The sequence below is a fragment of the Bos grunniens genome, chromosome 7 (genome assembly GCF_055505025.1).
Source record: "Bos grunniens cultivar Pamir isolate PY7600 chromosome 7, Bosgru_T2T1.0, whole genome shotgun sequence".
Classification (NCBI taxonomy): domain Eukaryota; kingdom Metazoa; phylum Chordata; class Mammalia; order Artiodactyla; family Bovidae; genus Bos; species Bos grunniens.
This window is the reverse complement of record NC_141171.1, coordinates 70,419,787-70,442,775: the sequence shown is the minus strand read 5'-3', so window position 1 is coordinate 70,442,775 and position 22,989 is coordinate 70,419,787. Positions and strand designations below refer to the sequence as shown.

General features: G+C 40.5%; 1 protein-coding gene across 17 annotated transcripts in view; it reads left to right on the top strand.

Moving 5' to 3' along the window:
* Positions 1–22,989, top strand: part of EBF1 (EBF transcription factor 1) — a 411,245-nt gene that overhangs the window by 289,552 nt on the left and 98,704 nt on the right. For 9 of the 17 annotated variants that reach the window (XM_086412666.1, XM_086412665.1, XM_086412663.1 and 6 more), the window contains one exon: positions 16,284–16,417. In XM_086412666.1, the coding sequence (XP_086268792.1) occupies positions 16,284–16,417 (134 nt within the window). The remainder of the gene's footprint in view (positions 1–16,283; positions 16,418–22,989) is intronic. The other 8 variants (XM_086412671.1, XM_086412669.1, XM_086412664.1 and 5 more) reach the window with 1 other exon arrangement.

Sequence of the window (22,989 nt, the reverse complement as noted above, 5' to 3'; positions counted from 1 at the left end):
GCAAAGCTGACATTGTGTTGTCAGGGGCAGAATCGCCCATCAATTTCGAAGATAGGATTTGAGTTCAAATGACAGAAAGAGCAGCAACTGTGTTGAAACTGATGCATGGGGGAGGGGTGGGGCAGGCAGGAACCAGCCAGGCCTAAAGACAGGAAGTGCTGGTACCTCCGGAAGGGGGTGGCTCTGTTTTCTCATCTGGCTGCTACCCTTCCTTCTAACCTTAACATCTGTCAGCAAGATCCACCTGGGCCCTTGCATGATTAGAGCCCAGTGCAGGAGGAGCTTAATGGTGCTAATTTTAACCCCCATGAGAATGGAGTGCCTGCTGCTCCAAGGGGGACCGATCAGCTTAGGAAACCTGATTCCAGAGAGCCTCAGCTTAATTCAGTGAGGAAGCCCAGTGTGGGTGTCATGGCAGTTAATAACCATTGGAAAATGTCTCAACTCTTTTTCAGCTACTCTGTTTAGCACCTTAATATCTTAACTCTGATGATTCTTCTTTAGTACATTTGTTTATTCCATCAGGTATCTACTTAGGTTTATTTATTGACTGCCTGCTCTATTAGACCATAGAGACGCAGAGGTGAACAAGGTAGGCACCGTTGTTGACATTGTGAGGTATATGGTCATATAAGTGTCTGTTTATGTGTCGATACAAAGCAGATAATTGCACATGAAATTACTTAAATTGAAATGATGGTCAGCACTATAAGGAGGAACACAGATTGCTAAGGGAGCTTTAAACAAGAGAACACAGCCAAATCTGAAGAATCAATGACACTTAAAAATAAGGAGTAGCATTTGTCAAGCAAGGAGGGAAGAGCAGTTTAGGCAGAGGAGGAAGTGTGTCCAAAGTTTCACATGGGAACAAAATATTAGAAGCTTGGGGGAGAGCTAATCAGAAAAGTGCCTTAGGTCTGAGATCCATTTTTGAGAAAATAAGTTTGAAAATTTTCCATAGATTGCTTTCTCTTTGACCTGGAGAAGTGGATCCAGTGTATTTTTGTGATCACAGGCTAACGGAATTCTTTGCCCAGTAAAATGCTAGCTTTCAGGGCAATGTTTCGAGTGATGGTGGTTTTGCTATTTTGATAGCAGCCTTTGAGCATTTACTACCCATCAGGTTTAATACTGAGCGCATTATATCATCTCTTTTAACGCTCTTAACCACCATAGGAGGGCACTACTATTATTCTCTCCACTTAGTAAATGAGGAACACTGAAGCCATCTTTCAAAAATTTGGTTGCAGCCAAAAAGAAAAAAAGAGTGGGGTTTTGTGCCCGCAGCACTTGGACCTCCAACCAGCTGACATAGGCGGCCATCACTACTGTTCTTTCCTGCTCTTTAGTCATTGCTGATTCTCTTGCATTGGACTTCAGAGGTGGAGAGAAATTCTCCTGCCATTTGATCATGTAATATAATTCCTGCTTCAATTGAAGCAAATTGACGACGTTACTCAAAGGCAAATTGAAAAGCCAGATCTGTGCTAAATCCCCAGGGTACGTTAGTTGGCATGTGCAGTGATATATGGGAAGGTGCTTTTCTGGGTTAAGATAAAAAATCCTGGTATCACGTCACGCTATCGGGCACCCCATCTCAACCTCTGTGTGCCAGCTCTGCAACTTGAAATACTCAGTGGACAAAAATGAAACTTTATAGAAATTAGGTGATCATCATCCTTATCAGATGAATATGATGCCATCTTGAGTCTAGTGTCCTCAGAAAATAAGAGATTTATCAGGAGAGGAGCATGAGAAGTGTAAGGCATGGATTGTAGGACTTTCCTGCCAGCCTGCCTTGGGCAAGTTGGCTGGGAGATGACCTAGTAATTAAAATCCTGCTTAAACGTATGCTGCTGATCAGTCATAACGGAGGCACCGACATGGGAAACCAGACAGTAACCAGAGAAGGAAAAGAAAAGCGAAACACAAAAGTAACACCGTCGAGCCCACAGGGCGCAGAAATAGAACTGAATTGGCCGAATATTTATCTGACCACTAAGCATGAAAGCGGAACCCAGGTATTGATATATTTTTATCCCAATCTGTGAATTTAATATTTTATGTGTGAACATATGCTCCTGGGTGGCTGGTTTATTTAATTGACAGTTGCAATCAGCAGGACACCAATTGTTCAAACCCACGTTCTTCCCCCCATAGTTCTGGGGGTGATGTGTAGCCAGAGAATATGGGGAACAGAGACAGGGACAGTGTCAGGCTTATGGCTTCTTCTCAACACATCAGTTTCTTTCATCCGCTTTGGGGCAGAGCAATATACAGATGTCAGAAGGCCTAGAAATAGCAGTAGACTCTGGCTGTTACTGAGAAGGATGATTAAAATTAATGTGGTTAGTACAAATCGAGAACTTTCATTCTTTATGATTCTTTGGCTACTTCTCTTTTGCGCACAGTAGGGAGGGCAGCAGGTACTGAGCACCTACTGGGCTGGAGGCAGATGCTTTAGGCTATGTTGTGTGTGGGGCTGTGGATGAGGGAATGTGCCCCAGCATTTCTTTTGTCATTTCTTAGTAGAGCGGGAAAGCAGAGTTTGGGTTATTCTTTGTTAAAATCTCCTGGCTGAATCACCAAACCAGCTGTGTTCTTCCAGTAACAATTTTGTGCAACAAATCTATAAAGTCAAACCTCAGATTCTTCTACCTTTCAACTTTGGCAAGATCCTAGAAACTCTCCTTGGTTTGGTTAGCTAATGCCTGTGGAATCCAGTCCTTGTTGCTCAAAAAAAAAAGTTGGAGAATCTAACGGTAATAGGTTACCGTTTTAGGGTAACCTATTTAATCTGTAAACTTTTATCGTTGTGTATGCAAAATTCTATAATGAACACCATTGAAATGGATAATGTCCAGGCTGAAAATGAAAGTTAAGGGGAGCTGTGCTACACTTCAAAAATGCAAGCTCTTGTGGTACTATCGCTTATATGCAATGTTTGGACTCTGTGTTTAGCAGCCCAGCTTACAACAATAGAAGATCTTCTCAGCCTCGAAGTCTGGCAGTATTTCCAGTGTTCCTATGTTTAAGTTGGCACCTGTGGTATTATATTAGGATGCCATTTTTTGAACTTGGAAACAGAAGAAGGTAAAGAGAAATTTTACTATAATTCATATGTGGAGCTGAGTCTTAAGGGAAAAATAACTTTACTTGGAAATAGAGTAGTAATATTCTGTAAAGTTAATAAATACCCACCCTCTGTCTTGGGAATAAGGAATTTCACAACTAAGATTTTATGGGACTTAGGCTATGTTTACATGATTGAAGTGAGTATTTTAGCCAAACTGAGCAGAAATTTCAAATATACCCAAATTGAAGGGTAGTTTGAGTGTTTTAAATATCTGTCTTTATTGACCAATGTGGATTCTCAAAGTTTCAAGTTCAAATGAGTTCCCAAGCTTCAGTTACCTCATTTGTAAAGTGGAATTTAAAATAACATCTCCTTGCCCACCACTTGGGGTTGATATTAAGAATAATTGAGATAATATATGGGCTACCCCTTGAAAATATAACACTACTAGTTAATTGTCAAGTACTGGTTAAGTACAGAGTACTGACCCATCCAGTTTATGAATGAATGAAGTCCCTTCCTTCAATGGATGTGTTGATAGTTGGGTTGATTTGCATACATATACACATGCCCGGCTGTACACACACCTCCGTATGTTTATAAAGGTAAAAGTTCAAGAAAAATGTGCAGTAAGTGACAAATGAATGGGAAAGACGTGAAGGAGTTCACTGAAGGGGTAGTGTTTGTAGAGTGGGATAGAAACAACTTCCCACAAAAGACCAGTCTTCTGGCAAAATACTGTTTGGGTGGAAGTGAGTGGTGTAACCTTCTAGTGAAAAAAGGAGGTTTCCTAGTGGAAAGGAGCAAAGCATTTTTGGAGACAATGGATTTGGAGAGCCAGCCATCATCATCTCTGTTTTCTTCTTCTATCTTCCTCTTCCTCATCCCTTCATTCTGTCTGTGCTGAGCTCTGTACACTTTAACTCGTTTAAACCTCACAAGGTGAGTGTTCCTGGATTTCCGCAATTAGAGTGGTAGGTTTAAGAAAAGTAAGTTGCCTAGGCTGGTAAGTGAAGCAGCTGGCATGTGAGCTGAGGCATCCTGAATTCCAGAGCCAGTGAGCACATGCTGCTGAGCACTCCCTCCAGTTTGGGAGAAGTGGGGGATGAGGTTGGGAGGGGAGAATCAGCTAGGCTCATAAGGGTGGACTTGATCTGCAGGGATCCCCAATCACTAAGGGGAAACCACAGAAAGGTTCTGAGTAGGGCAGTATCATTTTGAAAGTGGACGTCAGAGGAAGGTTAATTTGGGATTTGGTATGTAGACAGGACTTAGCACCTAATTAATAATCTGATAGTAGAAATGAATCACAAGCAAGCAAGTGTGAGTATTTGCTCTCTGCAGCCCAGATAGAACAACCCAGACCCCAAAGAGTAATTTTTGAGGAAGCTGGGTCATCCAACATGGAGTTTGAATGGAAGTGGAGTTCCCACTCTCCTTTGCTCCTCTGTTGGGATCAGTTTGATGATACACATCCCAGTGCTTGTGACATCATGGATCATCACCACGGAAACATCTGTGCTATAACAAACACTGGAGTGCAGCATCACTGAATGTGTCAGGGAGGAGAGGAAACTGGCTCAAAATGATAAGGTTCTCAATAATAAAAGTTCACTGAAATATGTTAGCAGTAGTAGCCTTGGTCATGGAGAGAAAGGTAAGCAGTACTACTCTGAAAAGCACAAAGCAAGTGTTGTGTGGTGCTAAAGGTTGGACAAGGTTGATTTTGAGATGCTGCTCACATTCAAAACATGGTTTCCTTAAAAAGTCACTATCTATGCTGTCTTGCGTGATGATGGTAGAAATCCTTCAGGAGCACAGAGCTTGTCTCCCAAACTGCTTATAGAAAATCTTTTGCACAGCAGAGGCGGGTGGTTGGGGACTTCTGTGTTGTTCTGGGAGAGAGCTTGAACAAACAGAGACAGAACTGACAGTGCTTGTGCCTGGTGTTTATTGTTTGATGAGTCGGTGGCAGTGTTAGACATGCAGTTTCAGAAATTAATGACTAAAAGATGATTGGCCCTCCAAGGATTCATAGATGTTGCATACTGACAGATCAGATCATGGTTGAATCCAGCTTGAAATCATATTTAGATTTGGTTTGCATGGTGCTTTAAGAAACTATGTATATGTTGCTTTACAATTAAAAATGGAGATGTTTTACAGAAAATCTGGATGTGCCCATTCTCTTAATAAACAGAAGGGGTGGTCGTGCAGGTGGTGTTGCCACATTCTCAAATGGCAATGATTAAGTTAAACTGAGAAGTTGTGTCCCTTTTGGGGAAGGGAGATACTCTACAGTTTCCCGCACTCCCCACCTCTCCCATTGTGTTGCCCCTAGCCCATTTTATTTATTTCCTTTCCTGCCTGGCCCTGTGAACATTGGCTTTTGTGATCACTGTTGGAAGGATTAGAGATTAATTGTTCCTAGCACAATTCCTGGCATATGGAGGACACCCCCTAAATGATTAGCTCTGACTATTCCCTGTCAATGACTGGCTCATTATTTATACTTGAACTATAGATTAGCACAGTCCCATAGAACTTCCTGTGATGGTGGAAATGTTCTATTTCTGTATTGTCCTCTGTGATAATCACTAGTCACATGGAGCTGTTGGCCAATGTGGCTGGTATGACAGAGAAGATAATTTTTATTAATTAAAAATTAAATTTCAATGGCTACCATACTGGGCAAAACAGATTTAAGTAACAGAATCGAACATCTGGTGCAGTGTCCTTGTTTAGGATAAAATGTAGAGAATAAATGGTGGGACTGTATGTGTGTGTGCGTGTGTGTGTGTGTGTATTTATTTTATAAGAGATTACTTATAGTGGATTTCATCAGTTAGGATCACCTATTGGGATCACCCCTTATCACCTGACTAGAATTCTTGTCAATTTAAGGAACCCAACACATATGTTCTACGAGATGTTTTATGTATGTTTATGTCAATAAGTATAAATCTACTTAAGCTTGAATGGGAAGTTTTGCTGCTTTCTGCCCCCTGACTGTTCAGTTAAGGGTACTGTGTAAATATAATAACTAGACGTATGTGTGGAAAATCCTAAATTTTTGATGAGCTGCTTGCTGCTGCCATTCGTGATGGCGCAGAGCCAGAAACTAGGGTTACCAAGGAGACTGTGGACAACCACTGGAGCCCTGCTAGAGGGATCCTCTCTTCTTAGGCCTGGGGTTCCACAGGCTGCTGGCTCTTGTGTTCCATCACAAGTGTAAATCCAACACATCTAATGACCACATGGCCATAAACCAGACACAAAGTAGAATTCCAGAAGATCCTTCTTTCATGCAACTTATTTATTCGTTTGTATCTTGGTTTGCTTCTCTGAGCCCAGCAGTCATAGGCCTCCCCTGTCCTTTGTTACAGCGTCGGAAACCCCCAAACCATCCACCAGGCTCTGGCCCAATGGCAACTTACTGGTCTCTGTCTTGCAGCTTGCCCGGAACCAGCTTTTCCAGCTGAGAAATGAGTAACTTCACTGCTTTAACTGCTTCTAGGGATAGAGGTACAGGAGGGCAAAACAAACATCATCATGTTTCACTGAAGATGAAGCTGAATTATAACCTCCACCCTGAGAAAGTCTCCATAAAAACAGGAAACCTAATAAACATGATAGAGACAGCTGTTGTACATAATTTTATCAAGTATCGACTAATACTTGAAAGGGAGAAAAAGAACAAAACATACATGAATATAGTCTCCTTGGATCATTCATCCAGTCAGAATTATATGTCATCTCTTCTTATAGTCAGATCTAGAGAGAGGACACAGGTCTTCCTTTTCTGTCTTTATGTGCAAACGTCAATGTAAACCCCTGTTAGAACAGTGAATGGAGTGAGTCCTAGAATTCAGTGGGAGGAGAAAAGCCCTCTAACAAAGAATGTGGATTCTCCATACTTTTAAATTCCTTCTTAGGAAAATTCTTTACAAAAATGTTTACTAGAAAAAGACCAAGCTGATATCAACTGAGATTAACTAGTGAAATGTTAAATTATCTGCACACATCTCTGCTTTGAATGCTGAATTTAGTTTGACTCCCAGACACAAGGAGGCTAAAAATTCATATTCAGATAAGGAAAGGCAAACCTTGGAGAACAGATGGAGCAGAATTCAGTATAAAGGTTTAATCCTATCAGGCTGATTCCTGTATGACCATCTGGGTAATCCGGCACACACATTCAAGGCCTGTTAAAAATACGGCTCTAGCCAAGATTAGCGTCACAGATTTTCCACTAGACTTGCTCATATTTAACTTTATGATTTTCCAGACCTAGAGAGATTGCTTGCAAATAAAGACTTGAGGATTCCATGAAGAAGCAGTGACATTTTTTTTTTTAACCTGAAAATTGTTTCCTCTTTTCACAATATTGGGTATCCATTTTTGGAAAGTTACTTTCATTTTCCTTTCTTCCATGACTTTCACATCTAGAACTTCGTGTAGTAGGATAATAAGGAGAATTGGGCTAAAAATAATTTTGTGCATGAAAGTTCTCCTTGTCAGGAAGAAAAGAGTTATTTGCTTACTATATAATCAGAGGCAAGTGAATTTACTATTGTTGCAACATATATCACAATTGGATCCATGTATTATTTATTTTGAGGGTTCTCTCACCCTCCATGATTATTTTTCTCTGTTGCAAAGGGGTTGCTGACAATCATAGAACAACAACAACAAAAAGAAAAACTGATGGCATTATTTGCTATGAGCTCCTCTAGGATTAATATTTTGTACATTTTAATTTTGGATTTGGCAGATCAATTTTAGTTTTGGATTTGGCAGATCAAACTTGAGGTGGGAAGCAGTATATTCTAACCTCTTTGAGTTATAAAATTCTGAGCTTCCGAAGTGTTTTTAACAAACAATGTTTGCATATTATGAAACAATGCTGTGTTGTGTGTCATTAAATCAAAAAGCCTTCAGCAAGTCTTTCAAGTGCAATTTAGAAGTTACAGGTACATCAAAATGTCAAGATTTTTCACTGCTCAATTGTTAAATAACCCTGTGTAGTGAACCTGCAGAGAGTTCTGGATCACAAATAGACAAACTCAGAAATCCAAAAGTGCTTGTCTTAGAATGTTCGGACTACAATTGTTCCACCAGGATTTCTGTCCTTCCTTTGTTCAGATCTGTGCCCACTGATTGTTGAGCAATTTTTTTTTTAAGTCAGAATAGAATAAGAAATCTGCAAAACAAACAGGAAGTGGATATAATTTGGGCTTGCTTTGTAGTTAGCATAGGGCATAGTTTGGAACTTAGCTCTTCCACCAAGTTTAGATACCCCTAGATGACCCCACTGGGTTAACTGTGCATTGATACAGATGGGTATCGGATCTACGTTTCCATCTAGTGACTATGAATTTTACTTGTTTTCTGGGAGAGCCATTAATGTCAAAGCAAAGGGCTTTCTTGCCGAAAGAAGTCACTTTGGAATAAAGAATGAAAAACACTTGAAGTACTTGATCTCTTCATTTAATATTTAATAATTTAATTGCATCTGGTGTTGAGAAATATCTATACCATAGGTTACATTTCTCTTCAAAATGACAATCACACGCAAGTACACATGGTAGAGGGTGGGGGAGACAGAAGGAGGGAGGCTCTTTTGTATATATAGTATATGATTCTTTGCCAAGTAATATCTAGATATGCTAGTGGATGGAGCAGTAAATGCAGACCAATAACAAAACCAAACCAAATAAAAACCCTAATAAACAATAAAATCCTTAAATGCATAAAGCAATTGCTAAAGAAAATAAAAGGCAGAAATAAATTTGGTTACTCAAGTTAATAAGTGTTACAAAGAATGTTCCACCTTGAGTGAGAGAACATCAAATGTGTATATCTGTTTATTAGTTAACTAGGAGTCTGCGGTGAGGTTATGAAAGTGAAGTTTGTACCCCCTGGTGCTAGGGTTCAGGTCAGGCATTATAACTGCTACTGGTGTCTCAGGCTTCCACTTGGAGAGGGTGTGAACTTAGAATAGATTCGCTTCCTGTACATGGTGAAAATTCACAGGGCCAGCCTTCCCATTCGGGTCAAACCCTCCATTTGCCTTCCTCCCTGGCTAGCAGCTACCGGTTGTCAGGATCAAAGAATGCAGGTGCTGCTTCTACTGAGCTGTGAGCCGTCAGGAAAGTCATCATTTCACTTAAAAGGAAAACTCAGCAAAACAATAGTCCGATTAAACAGGAAGGGCAGATAATCTGTTCACTGAGTCCAAGTTGGGGTACCTTGTGTCCCCATCTCTGGAACTGTCTTGCGCCCAAGCATAACCTCACCAAAATCAAGTAGATACAAGGGAGAAAAAGGCCTGAGATTTTATGAGGTCACAAGTGTCCCGCAGAAAGGAGCTGAGCTCATGGGTTTTGCAACATTTTCTGCCAAGTCTCAAGAATTTGGGATAATAACATTAAAGTTAATTCCTCATTTCTGAAAAGATTGCCATTAATCTTCATTCCAGGCAAATGAGAACCTTAGGAATAAACATTCTAGTTTGGAAGTACTGATGCCAAATCCACCTCCTCAGTAAACTTAGCTATGTTAGCAAGTCACTGGGTTGAAAGTTCCTAGGAAAGTTTTATAATACGTTATATGATCTGTGATGCTGAGACTATGATGTATTCTAGTAAATAAACTCGTTAGTTTATTATGATTATGACAGTAACTAATATATTAACAACTAGAATCCTATGTGCCTGGAACACAGTAAAACAGCAAACCCAAGCAGGCACTTGCTGTGTTTTCCCAGGAGTCTGTGAGGTGCTACCACTGCTGCTTAGAATGGATTAGAACAGAGAGGGTAAGTGACTGCTTCAAGGTCACACTGAGTGGTAAATGTGGAATTTGAACAGCTGGAGCTCTGGCCCATTTTCAGATGCTATAATAACCTGAATGTTAAAATCAACTTAACATAATTGCATCTTTCTATCTTTACTCAGAGGCCGTTAAGGGCTGGTGCCAGCATCTTCACCTGCATTGTAAGCATTGGTATCTGCTCTGTAGAAATGTTCATCAGTAGTAGAGAGTTCTAGATAACAGAATAGAATGCTGGAAAAAGAGGGCTTTCATTTTTGAATATAGCATATACAAAGGAAATGGAAAATAACCTTCAGTGGAATTTTATTTTGAGATTTAAATGAGTTTAGAACTTTTCTGGATTTGTACTTTTTACCAACTAAGTGTTGTTTGCCAGTGGTATTTAAATACAGGGATGGAGAAAAGAACCAAACAACACATCTCTAATGAGACTTCATTATAATGGGACATCAACTGTCGCAAAGGCCTCATTTTAGGGAGAAGCGGTGGTAAATGCTGCACCCAGGTCATCTGTTCAGCTACCCCAAACAAGAGAGGTATTGATCACGATACAAAGAGATTTCAGAGGCAAAAATAAGAGCAGCCCCAGGCCCCTGTTGATAGCTGTACACACCACTAATTCACCTCAATGGGCAGGCACCTCTGAGCTCAATTAACCCTTATTCCCAAGGCCACCCATAAACCCTGAGGTAAACATGGTTTTCCTGGCCCTGACTTTCTATCAGTGAAATAGATCATTTCTATTGGAGGCTGAGGGGCGATCCAGCTTATAAATTTACCTGCTAATAAAGAGGCTGATACTTCTAGTGTGGGTAAGCAGGCATTAGAATCTTGTAATACTGATTCTGTAAGTCAGAAAATTTGAAACTGCTGAGGCCATCCATGATTTCTTCTACCTTCTGTGGCTATTGAAAGGAAATATAAATACTCTGCAAGTAGAGCAGGTGAGCGCAAATATCCCCTGGTGCAACTGTCTGTACACAGAACATTAGTTGTTAAATATGTACTGGAGCCTGAATGATTTCTTTCTTTTTTTCTTCTTCTTCTTCTCATTCTTCCCTCTCTTTTCCTTCTCACCACAACCATTGTTCAGAAGCAAATTGGAAATCTGGTAATTAGGCCCTGACTCACGGTGTAGTATTAGAGTCCCGAGCCAAAGTTCAACACCCTGAAATGAAATTTAAACCAATTAATCTGTTAGATTTTTATCGCTTGTCCGTGTTTTCTCAGCAATTCCCCCAGCACGTGGCCTTTGATCAACTCTCATACAAACGCTAAAATGTGTGCCTGCTGCTAGTAAGATGGGAATGACATTAACATGGTACTCATAAAACAATCAGAGCAGAGAAGCCCTCAAACAGGCAGGGCATAGTAATATTTAATAAAAGCACACACATAATCTTCAGAATTAGCATTTTGTGCCTTGCAGTACCTTTGGGAGAAGAGCTTTTATTTGTGGAGTGATCATTATTATAACAAAGAAGAGCTACCTAATAATTTCCACTTTAACTCTGCAATGTGCCACGAGCATTTCAGAGCCATTATGCTAAACTGTGGTAGTGTAATCATGTTATTGTCATAGTTTGAAGGAAGGAAAATCTCCTTTACTTGGGTGGCTGTTGGGGGTGGGAGGAGAGGTTTTGGGGGAAAAAAAAACCCAGACTTACATTTTTAATGAGATTTAGAAGCAGGAATTGGCTTACTGTCCTTGTGGATACCCAGAGTGTGAAAATTTATTGGTGAGGAAGGAAGAGTCTTTTATTAATTAAATCAAGATTTGGTCAGTAAAAGTGGTTTTGTATTCAAATCCACCCCTCTCCTCTATTCCATAATATTTCCTTCGAGATAGAATTGTGTTGATTATTGTACTCCTGGGTTGGGTTGAACTCTTTCATGAGACTTTTCACCTTCAGATTTCACTGAATACATCCACTGCGATTATTATGAACTGTCATTCTTCTGTATCTCTCTGGATATCCTGAGTGAAAGAAAAATAAGTCCCTGGCTGCTGCAGATGTCCTCTGAGCTTTCTCAAAGAGAAGAACGGGCGGGGGAAGGCTCAGGGTCTGTTAGTCACGACATCTGGGCTTTAAAAAAATTAGTTTATTCTAAAGCATACAGCTTTTATCTTTCACACAATTAAACGCTCTGCTGTTACCTTTTTAAAAATTAAAACATACTACCTTAGAAGCTGCTCATTGAAAAATTCAAACCATACAGCTACCTATAGAGTAAAATTTAATAGAGTCTCTCTTCTTTAGTCACCTTCCTTTTTCGTATAGACCCACTGGGGATAGTTGGACATCCTTCCAGACTTTGGTCCATCACACCTGTTCACACATAACTACACACGTTCATGCCTATAGGCATATACATATATATATATATATAATTTTATGATTAATAGAATCATACTATTCATTAAGCTACAAATTGTTTTGTGTGTATTTTTTTTTTACTTACTAACATATTTTGACATCTTTCCATGTCAGTTTATAGAAATATTTTCATCTGTTCTAATGACCCTTGACATATCCTATATATGGATATATCATGCTTTATTTAATCACTCCCTTATTTGGGGGGACAGTTAGACTTAAGCTTTTCACAATTAATACTGCAGTGAACATTTGGGTACCTGTAGTTTTAGGCACAATTGAAAGTATTTCTTGGGCTGCTTTTGGTCTGGCAAGTTTGTGACTAGGGTAAAGGTAAGATGGTAGTCTATGAGTTAAATTTAAATCCATAAACATTTTGTTTGGCCTACACATTAAAAAAATGAATTCGTTGCCAGCATTTAAAGACTGGGAGAGCCATCCTGGTGGTTCAGAGGTTAAAGCATCTGCCTGGAATGCAGAAGACCGGGGTTCGATCCCTGGATCAGGAAGATCCCCTGGAGAAGGCAATGGCAACCCACTCCAGTACTCTTGCCTGGAGAATCCCATGGAGGGAGGAGCCTGGTAGGCTACAGTCCATGGGGTCGCAAAGAGTTGGACATGACTGAGCGTCTTCACTTTCACTTCACTAAAGACTGGGAAATTTCGTGTAAAAATCTGGGCTCCTGGTTCCTTTTGAAAAATCAGAAGACCAGCTCAACCAGGGACTGCATCTGTGTGGGGATACCAATGGCTGGAGCCTCCCCAATTCGGTGTCAGCAGCTAGCCATCTCATGCTTGCTCTGAGACCCTGGGCTGCTGTGTTCGCTTGTGTTTCTTGCCTTGGCTGGTGTGGATCTGTGAGTTCTTAACAGCTGCTCTTGAGCCTGATCGATTTAGCTAGTCACAGTGTCTTCTACCTTGCATTGTTGACATTTTAGGGTTTTTTGTTTGGGGGACTGTCTCATGTCTTACTGAATACTTAGCATTCTTGACTTCAGGTTACTAAATGCCAGTAACATCCCTTCCTTAGCACACGCTTTCAGTGGGTCAGCCCAGGATTCCTTTTACAGATTTTCCAATCTTCCCAGTAGGGGAGTAGGGAAGCTTCCCAAACAACTCCTCTTAAGACGGCTATGACATAGGTGTACAGGAGACATATATACCTGGAAAACTTTGAGGTCTCAGCTTATAAAGAGATGCCTAACTGACTTGTTCTGAGATTAGCACCTAGTCCCTCAGCAGGGATAGTGGATTATATTGAACACAAGGGTAGGATGGACCCAGGGATGCCTCTTTTTTCCTTTAGTACTTCTTCCAAGCCTTTTTTTTCTCTCCCAAAAAACTAAGAAGATGGTGTCATATATTGTTTCTTCACCAGTGTTTCTCTACTAACTTGATGCTCATTTAGCTCCAACTAGTTGACCTGTCGGAGAAGGCAGTGGCACCCCACTCCAGTACTCTCGCCTGGAAAATCCCATGGACGGAGGAGCCTGGTGGGCTGCAGTCCATGGTGTCGTGAAGAGTTGGACAAGACTGAGCGACTTGACTTTCACTTTTCACCTTCATGCATTGGAGAAGGAAATGGCAACCCACTCCAGTGTTCTTGCCTGGAGAATCCCAGGGATGGCAGAGCCTGGTGGGCTGCCGTCTATGGGGTCGCACAGAGTCAGACACGACTGAAGTGACTTAGCAGTTGACCTGTAACTTTGTTTCTGAATGGTTGAAAACATTGTTAGATTCCTTAGGAAATGTTGGAACATATGTGCATACCATCTATACATATGTGTACTTACATCACATAGATGTATACATATATGTACTTATATCTATACATATACATATGTGTAATTACATGCCTTCTGTATCCTACAATAGCAAATGGAAAAAAGAAAGCTGGTGCAAGTCTAAAATCTGCAGTTCTTGGCCATATGCTATTATAACTTCTTTGCCTGTAAGAGAGACTCTCAAAGATACACTAACATGCCCAGATGCCACCTTTTGTGCAATGATGAGAAAGCCTGGAGGTGCCCATACTTAACTAAAAGAACATGCTTATGTGAATAAAATAAAATAAAATTTAAAAACTCAGAAGAAATCCTTAAACTAATACAGGTAATAAGCACCAAGATTATTTTTTTTTGGTTAATGAGGGCAATCACAGAGTCAGCATTTAATGATAGCATTGGATTCCACACTTTGCCATCAGAGAGACTCTTTCAGGACCAGTTCAGTAAAACCAATGTTCTATTCTTCTCAGAAGTATCAAAGGATATAGTAATACCTTTTCTATTCCACTCTAGCAACTAAGTACTTATACTGAGTTAGGAATGAAGAATTAAGATTTTGAGACATTAACTAGAATGTGTCCAAACTGTTTATATTTTAAGAATTTTATATAGTTGTTAAATGTAGTTTATTTCTCTTATAAATTGCTTGGGATCATACATCATGTTCTACCATTGGTTTGGGAGTACTCAGTCATGCATTTAAACATGGTTACTTTTAAAGGAAAATTTTATGAAAAAGTCCTATGCCTGTGGAACATCGATCCACAACCTTTATGAGTGTTAAAAATTGAACAAGAATTTTCAAGCCATGAATCATTTACATTTCCTTGATTAATTATTTTGTTTTTGGGAGAAAGTGAAGGAGAGAAAAGGCATCTGGACTGCCCAGTGTTAGTTGTAAATGCACTGCTATGAGTTCAGCCAACATGAAATGTTTAGTTTGGAAATTTCCAAATTTCTCTGTGCAATTTTTATAAGATTAATTTGACTCAAAATCAAACCCATTCTACTTGTTTGTATGGTGGCACGTGAGCCATGGTCCCTTAGGGCTGGGCTTCGTATTTTCTTTTCTTCTTGCAAAAGTTGAAGCATGACATTTTGCCAAATTTGACAAAGTCCAGTAATTTTTTGCCAGTTTTTTTTCCCGTTAAAATTAACTGGTGCTCTCATTGGTTTCAATACTTGGAAAGTCAGTCTGGAGTACTTAATACACTTTTTTTATTAAAGAAGAGGGTCTCATTTTCTCTCCTTACACAGTATCTCCTTTGCTTTGGAATTTTGCTTAGTTCTTGCTCATAAAAGTGATCATGAAACAGCAGCATGGCATTGTGGAGCTAACAATTCTCAGTGGCACGAAAGTACTCCCTGAGAGATTTCTTTTATGCCCAGTAATTCTGTTGAAAGCATGCCATGCTCATCGGACAAACCACCTCCAGTCTGGAATCACAGTATTTGCAAATTATTTCCCATCTCCAAGGGCCATTTATAATGGAAAGAAAGGAGATAGGAAGTTTTGAAAAAGCCAGTTCTTGGGTTTTATGCCTGGGAATGACAACCAAGCAAAGGTCATGGGACTTTCTGTGGTTCCGCCCTGACTCAGCCATTTGGTTACATAATTCACCCTGAATGACCTGCATACTTTGCATCTATAAAATGGGATCCATGACATTTATTGCAAAAGATGTAATGGTTTTTATTCAGGACTATTGCTCCAGTAGTGGTACAGACAGAAGGCATGGAACAAGAATGGTGCTCTGTTCCAGTCTTCTCTCTTTCTTCCCTTCATATTGGACATGAATGTTTATCTAAAAATCTATGAGTTTTCTTTTCAGGAGATATATTTAATTATTAAGCAATTCTATAAGGTTTCTAGTATATTCCAAAATGTCATCCATGAAAAAAAATCTTTAGTATTTCATAAAAAAATTTTTGCTGCTATGTTTTATTTCATAAGATTTCAAGTTTGAAAAGATTTGGGTAAAAATATCTGTATCTTAATAGAAACAAAGAAAATAAATGCTTTTAAAAACTGAAAATGCACCATGAAGTTTCAGGTCCTAACATACTAGGAAATGGCTGAGATCTTGAGGGACTTTCTGTTCGTGAAAAGATAAAAGATTTTTTTTTTTCTTTTTCTCAAGTCTCCCATCATTAAAGTTTGGTTCTAACAGCAGACTCCTTCTCTTTTTCATGTGTGTTGAAAAGCAGCTACTCCCTGTATCAAAGCCATCAGCCCGAGTGAAGGATGGACGACAGGAGGTGCGACTGTGATCATCATAGGGGACAATTTCTTTGATGGGTTACAGGTCATATTCGGTACCATGCTGGTCTGGAGTGAGGTAGGTGTTGTCTGAGCATTAATATCTAATAGCTTGGTCTACTTAAGGATACTGTCTACACTTGAATTTCTAATAGAGTGTATAGAATTTTGTGGTGCCTGTCTGGGTGGGCCAGCTCCAGTCTGCAGAACTCTGGAAACTGGGAAAGATGGGTTGGGTTTACCAAGAGGCATCACTTTCTGTTGGAATGCCTTCCACCCACTGGCCCATCAGCCCCAGGAGAGTTTCATCATTGTCCTCATGGGCAGGCCATGGTGCGGACGTCCTATTGTGTATTGAGAATGGGAAAGGAGGTACATACACATTCACAAATATATATATATATATATATAGGCAATGGGAAAGGAGGTACATACACATTCACAAATATATATATATATATATATATATATAGGCAAAGCCCTGTAACAAGGTAGTGATTTGTGAACACTTGCAGATGGAGCCTACAAATATACATCCATCTTTAATGATCACCATTCATGGGACAGTAATAATCTAGGTGTAGGTGATTCTTGACTTACTCAGTGACTCCATCAAAGAGTGAGTGGTTTGCCAGGGGCTCTTTCCTGCCCTAGGAATTTATAACCTCCCAAGCATCTCAATATGGATCTTCAACCATATGAAAATGACTATGCTCTGATTTTGTAGTACTTTCCAAGCATTGTGATCATTATTTTAATTTGCCAGTTGACTTGCCTGGCAGTAATCAATGTTATCTCAAATTACAAAACATGAGTATCACCATTCTGAGAAGGCATGGCAAACTTGCCTTTGCTTTCTAAATACTGAAACTTGATTTCTTAGCCAGCATGCCCAGAGCCTGTTTTATTTTATCTAACCCTAACCCTAACCCTATTCCAAAGTTTAGAATAAAAATAGTGCTAGGGCTGCAGGAGACCACTGAGCTCACTTATATCTTACACACTTTACAAGTGGTCAAAGGATGACTAAACTTTGTTGAGATTTACTATACACTAGGCACTGTGCTGAGCCCTTGACATAGATCATCTTAATCTTCCCTTTACACCACAAAGTAAATACTGTTAGTATGTATCTTTTCTTGGTAAGGATACTGAAGCTTAGACTATATATATATATAGTGAGAGAGAGAGAGAGAGTCTAAGCATATATATATATATATATATATATATATATATATATATGCTTCCCTGGTGGCTCAATGGTAAAGAATCTGCCTACCAATGGAGAAAACTTGCAAGAGATGTGAGTTTGATCCCTGGGTTGGTCAGGAAGATCCCCTGGAGGAGGAAATGGCAACACATTCCAGTATATTCTTGCCTGGGAAATCCCATGGACAGAGAAGCCTGGCAAGTTATAGTTCATGGGGTCGTAAAAGAGTTGGACACAACTTAGTGACTAAACAGCAACATACACACACACACACACACACACACACACGTACATATATATTATACATATATAATATATGTCATACGTATATAATATGTAAAAATATAATTATATTTTATATAATATGATAATTATATATGTTTAACTACATGACCCAAAAGCAGCCATCCAGAGCCCATGGAGTATTAGTGATAGGTATGTAGCCATACAAAGGACTCAGTAGCAGAACTGGAGCTATAACTCGGGTTTTCTGTCTCCATTCCTGGTTGTTTTCCCATGACACCATTGTTTAGCTCATCCAGATATTTGTATTGTGTTTTCTCTTTAGAGGGGCTCCAGAGATAAGCAAAAAGTTAAGACTGTGCTGGCTGAGTACGTTTATCTTTCCAAAGCAGAGCCTGCCCTTCTTTTAAGCCTTCTGTGTACACATCTCACTGCCAAGAACCCCCTCTGGCAAGCCCCTTGCCAGCCCATGCTGCCACTGCATTTGTATTTCCCACATGGGTGACAGGCAGCAAGCGCTTGCTCAGAGAATCCAGGCTCCCAGTAGAGTTGAATCAGGGATGAACTCCTGGTCCACCAAACCGATTGTTGTCCAAGTTGGAACATGCCACACGTGAAGGTGAACTGCACTGCTTTGGCCGCTGCAGCCCTTCTTTGTTGGAAGTATTGGGTTGTAAAATTAGAAGCTCCACGTACTTGGTGTATGTTGCTTGCAAGTTGGTGTCTTCACTGCTGCTGGAGGCAGGGGTGCTCACAAGGACAGCCTTTCCCGGGTCCCGTAGGCTGTCTTCATCTCTTCCTATCTCTCATTCTGTTGCTTGTCCTGGACCTTGTGAGAGGGGAAGAGTTAATAGAATATGAACTTTTTAATCCAGATCATAGTAGCCACAGTGAAGCTTGAGAGGTGGAGAGTTCAAATCAGAAGTATATTTGACCCTGAGAGTAAGTGAGGTTAGTGTGAGGCTTCCTTTACAAGCTTGTGCCTGTCTGAAGCCAGGTGTACTATGTTGGATGTGTTACACATCAGGAAATTATTCATTTGTTCCTCCACCTTGTCCAGGTCCCCCAGTTTCCTCTTGGTTCTCCTACTTTCTTGTCCTCTTTTAGGAACAGAAAAGGGAGGTTAAATTCTAACTTAGGTTTATCTAAATTGCTTTAAAAGAAAGAAAGTGAAAGACGCTCAGTTGTGTCTGACTCTTGGCGATCCCATGGACTACAGTCCATGGAATTCTGTAGGCCAGAATACTGGAATGGGTAGCCTTTCCCTTCTCCAGGGGATCTTCCCAACCAAGGGATCAAACCCCGGTCTCCCGCACTGCGTGTGGATTCTTTTTCAGCTGAGCCAGAAGGGAAGCCCAAAATTGCTTTAAAGAATCTGTTTCCATAAACAAAATCAATGCACATCATGAAAAGGAAATCCATTGAGGTGATACTTTGTCTTCCTCCTCCTCCCTCCTCCATCCCTGCCTTGCTTATACCAGAAGTCCCTTACAATGGATCTGGGGGGTCCAGTTGGGAGCTGAGGGTCGGGGGTACATTCACTTTCTTTGCCCACCTCCTTCTCCCAAGCTGCTCTTATTTGTGGCTCTATCATAAATCAGCTCTGACCCTTTCCTGGTGAAAGCCCACTATGTAGTGTCCCAAAATCTTTTAGCAGATGTGTTGCATTCAGTCGCATCCAACTCTTCACATCACCAGGCTTCTCTGTCCATGGAATTCTCCAGACAAGAATACTGGAGTGGATTGCCGTTTCCTTCTCCAGGGGATCTTCCCAACCCAGGGATCAAACCTGTATCTCTTGTACCTCCTGGATTGCAGGCGGATTCTTTACCACTGTGCCACCTGGGAAGCCAGGTTTTAGCAGATAAATCCCCTGCAGCATGAGCAGTTGAGTGTCTGGATGGAGGACTTTAATTTGGGCTGTTATCATCATGATGGTCCTGACATTTAGAAGGATGAGTCTTGGAGAGGTGAACTTTTTATAAATATGCTAAACTATTTACAAATGTAGATTTTCATACAGGCTATTTGACAGATATAATGCTCTCCCTTTTTTAGTGCAGGGAGAGAATCTGGTACTGTTCCAAGTCCCCCAATCTACCGTATACTGATGAGAAATTGAGAAATGGCTCACATGTACTGAGGGCTTTCATGTATAAGCACTTCATGAATATTATCTTATTCAATCCTTTTTTCCCTGGTGGCTCAGATGGTAAAGCATCTGTCTACAATGCGGTAGACCTGGGTTCGATCCCTGGGTTGGGAAGATCCCCTGGAGAAGGAAATGGCAATCCACTCCAGGACTATTACCTGGAAAACCGCATGGACAGAGGAGCCTTATAGGCTACAGTCCATGGGGTCGCAAAGAGTCAGACACGACTGAGCAACTTCACTTTATAGCCTTATGTTAGATACATATAAGTAAACTGAGTGTCAGAGAGGTTCAGAAACTTACCACCATCACACAGACACAGATAGTGCTAGAGATGGGATTTGAACCACAATGAATGTTTCTAAGAAGGAAATACAAGCCCAAGTTAATGAGAGAGCAAGTGGGTGGAATTTTGAGAGCAAAGGACAGAAAGAAGAGAAAAAAGACATGCACAGTAACCCAAGTGGTACAGTAGTAGGAGTAGTAACAGCAACAGTAGTAGTAACTGTGGCTCTTTTTGATCAGTATTAAAGTATGTGCCTTTTATTTTGGTAGGCACAAAGAACTGGGGGCTGTGTCTCCAGGCTTCCACTGAGTAGAATCAAAGCTTGATAACTGTGAATATTAAGAGAAGATATCTATGAAAGTAGAGTAGGACTAGTATTAGCTAACATTCATTGAGCACTTAGTTCCTGCCGGGTACTATGCTAAGTGTTTGCTAAGGCTCTTTGTGACATGGTGACAGCTCACGTGTACAGCATGTTCTCATTTTACTGATGGGGAAATTGAACTTGGGGAAGTTAAATAAGCTGTCCAGTTATCAAGTTCTGGAGATGGGATGTGAATCTATACAGTTCAATTCCTGAGCTCACTTTAACTGTCCACAATTTGTTCAGTTGCTAAGTTGTGTCCGACTCTTTGCGACCACATGAACTACAGCACACCAGGCTTCCCTGTCCTTCACTATATCCCAGAGTTTGCTCAAACTCATGTCCATTGAGTCAGTGATGTCATTCAACCATCTCATCCTCTGCTGCCTGCTTCTCTTGCCCTCAATTTTCCCAGATTCAGGATCTTTTCCAGTGCGTTGGTTCTTTGCATCAAGTGGCCAAAGTATAGGAGCTTCAGCATCAGTCCTTCCAATGAATATTCAGGGTTGATTTCCTTTAGAATTGGCTAGTTTGATCTCCTTGATGTCCAAGGGACTGTCAAGAGTCTTCTCTAGCACCACAATTTGAAATCATCAATTCTTCAAGGATACCCAGCCTTCTTTATGGTTCAACTCTCTTGATTTAGCCTATGCCAAATGTTTACCCTAGGGTTTGTTTTTTTTTTTTTTTTACCATATCAGACCAGGGTGGACTTGCCATTGATGCCTTATACTGGAGAGTATCTTAACAGTCACTATCACTTCCCAGGGTAAGCTAGACTTGTCATGTAGAGGATCAGAAGTAAGAGCAATCCTTTCGTTTTCTAGTTGTATAAATTTGTGAGTGGAGCCATTGACATATAGGAAGAGTTTAGCTTTAGAAGAGTATGTGCTTTGTGTTAGAGGCAGAAGACAACCTCTTGCTTGTTCCATATAAGTGACTAAATTACTTATATATTTAAGACAGTTAAACTGTCTGGGCCTCTTCTTTAGGACCCCGATCTATCCTAAGTCTTTGTCCCTGGTCACATTGTCTCTTGAGATTATGCCACCTCTGAAATCTAGTACTTTTAAGTAGACTTTTCTCTCTTCTCCATTTCCTCACTCTGTAGCCCAAAGCACTCAGGAAGCAGGCTGGTGGGCCAGGACAAGGAGATAACATTTTAGATTAGCAGCTGATGCTATAATTTGGAGGCTATTTTTAGCTAAAGAATTTAAAAAAGAGCCAGAGAAAATAGGGCTGGTTTAATTTACCCTCATCTGTGCCCATTCCCTACCAGCCCAATCTTTTGTAAATGAGTAGTTCATTTTAGCTCACTGATTGCCCCCTGAGGGTTGGAAGAAAGAAAGGTGGCAGCCTACTGCTCCTAACTCAGGGCTGCCTTCTGTGAACTCCCGAGTTTGGGGTGAACTACACGGCTTTCTTGAGAATGTGGTCTGCCATCTTTGTTACTCTTCCTTATTGCTTCTGGCCCTTTCTCTTCTCTCTATTTTTGCAAAGCAAATTATTTTACTGATACTTTGGTACTCCTTAACATGTTTTACCCCAGAAGACTTTAAAAAATTTTTTGTAGTATTTTACATATAAAACCAGAAAAACCAACAGGGTTGATATGTGCTAAGATGGGTTCAGTTTTTTCTTGAATACAGATGTATTTTGTTGTTTTGCTTTCCTATCACCCTGTGATTAGGAGGAGGAAGGGGCTCCTGCTACTGGTTTGCAGAGCTAATTGTTCAATTTTTAATATCTTTCTAACTTCTAAACAACAAGTACTGGTTGGCTTGCCTGCTGTTATCTAACACTGGAGTAGGTACTGTGGATGATTAATGTTAGGCTTTGTGGGACCTGGTATTTTATTTAGAAAGACAGCTTGCTGTCATGTAGAAACTTAGAGAGTTCCAAATTTATGCAATGCAGAGTTAAATTTTGGTTTAAAATTCTAGGCAAGGTTCTAGAAGGCAGAGAGAATAGTATAGTTAGAAGTAGACTGCTTGAATAACCAATCAGGTTTCTAGTCTGTCCAGGTGGTCTCTGTGGTGGACTCTGAGGCTCTCAGGGTCCTTTTAATTAGTCATTGACAAATCTGAGAGAACGTATACAGCTTAAGGTAGTTATTTGGTGTTCAGTCCCAAAGTTGTGTCCAACTCTTTGTGACCCCATGGATTTGGAATTCTCTAGGAATTCTCCCGGCCAGTATACTGGAGTGCATAGCCTTTCCCTTCTCCTGGGATCTTCGCAACCCAGGGATCGAACCCAGATCTCCTGCATTGCAGGTGGATTCTTTACCAGTTGAGCCACAAGGGAAGCCCAAGAATACTGGAGTGGATATCCAATCTCTTCTCTAGTGGGTCTTCCCAACCCAGGAATCAAACTGGGGTCTCCTTCATTGCAGGAGG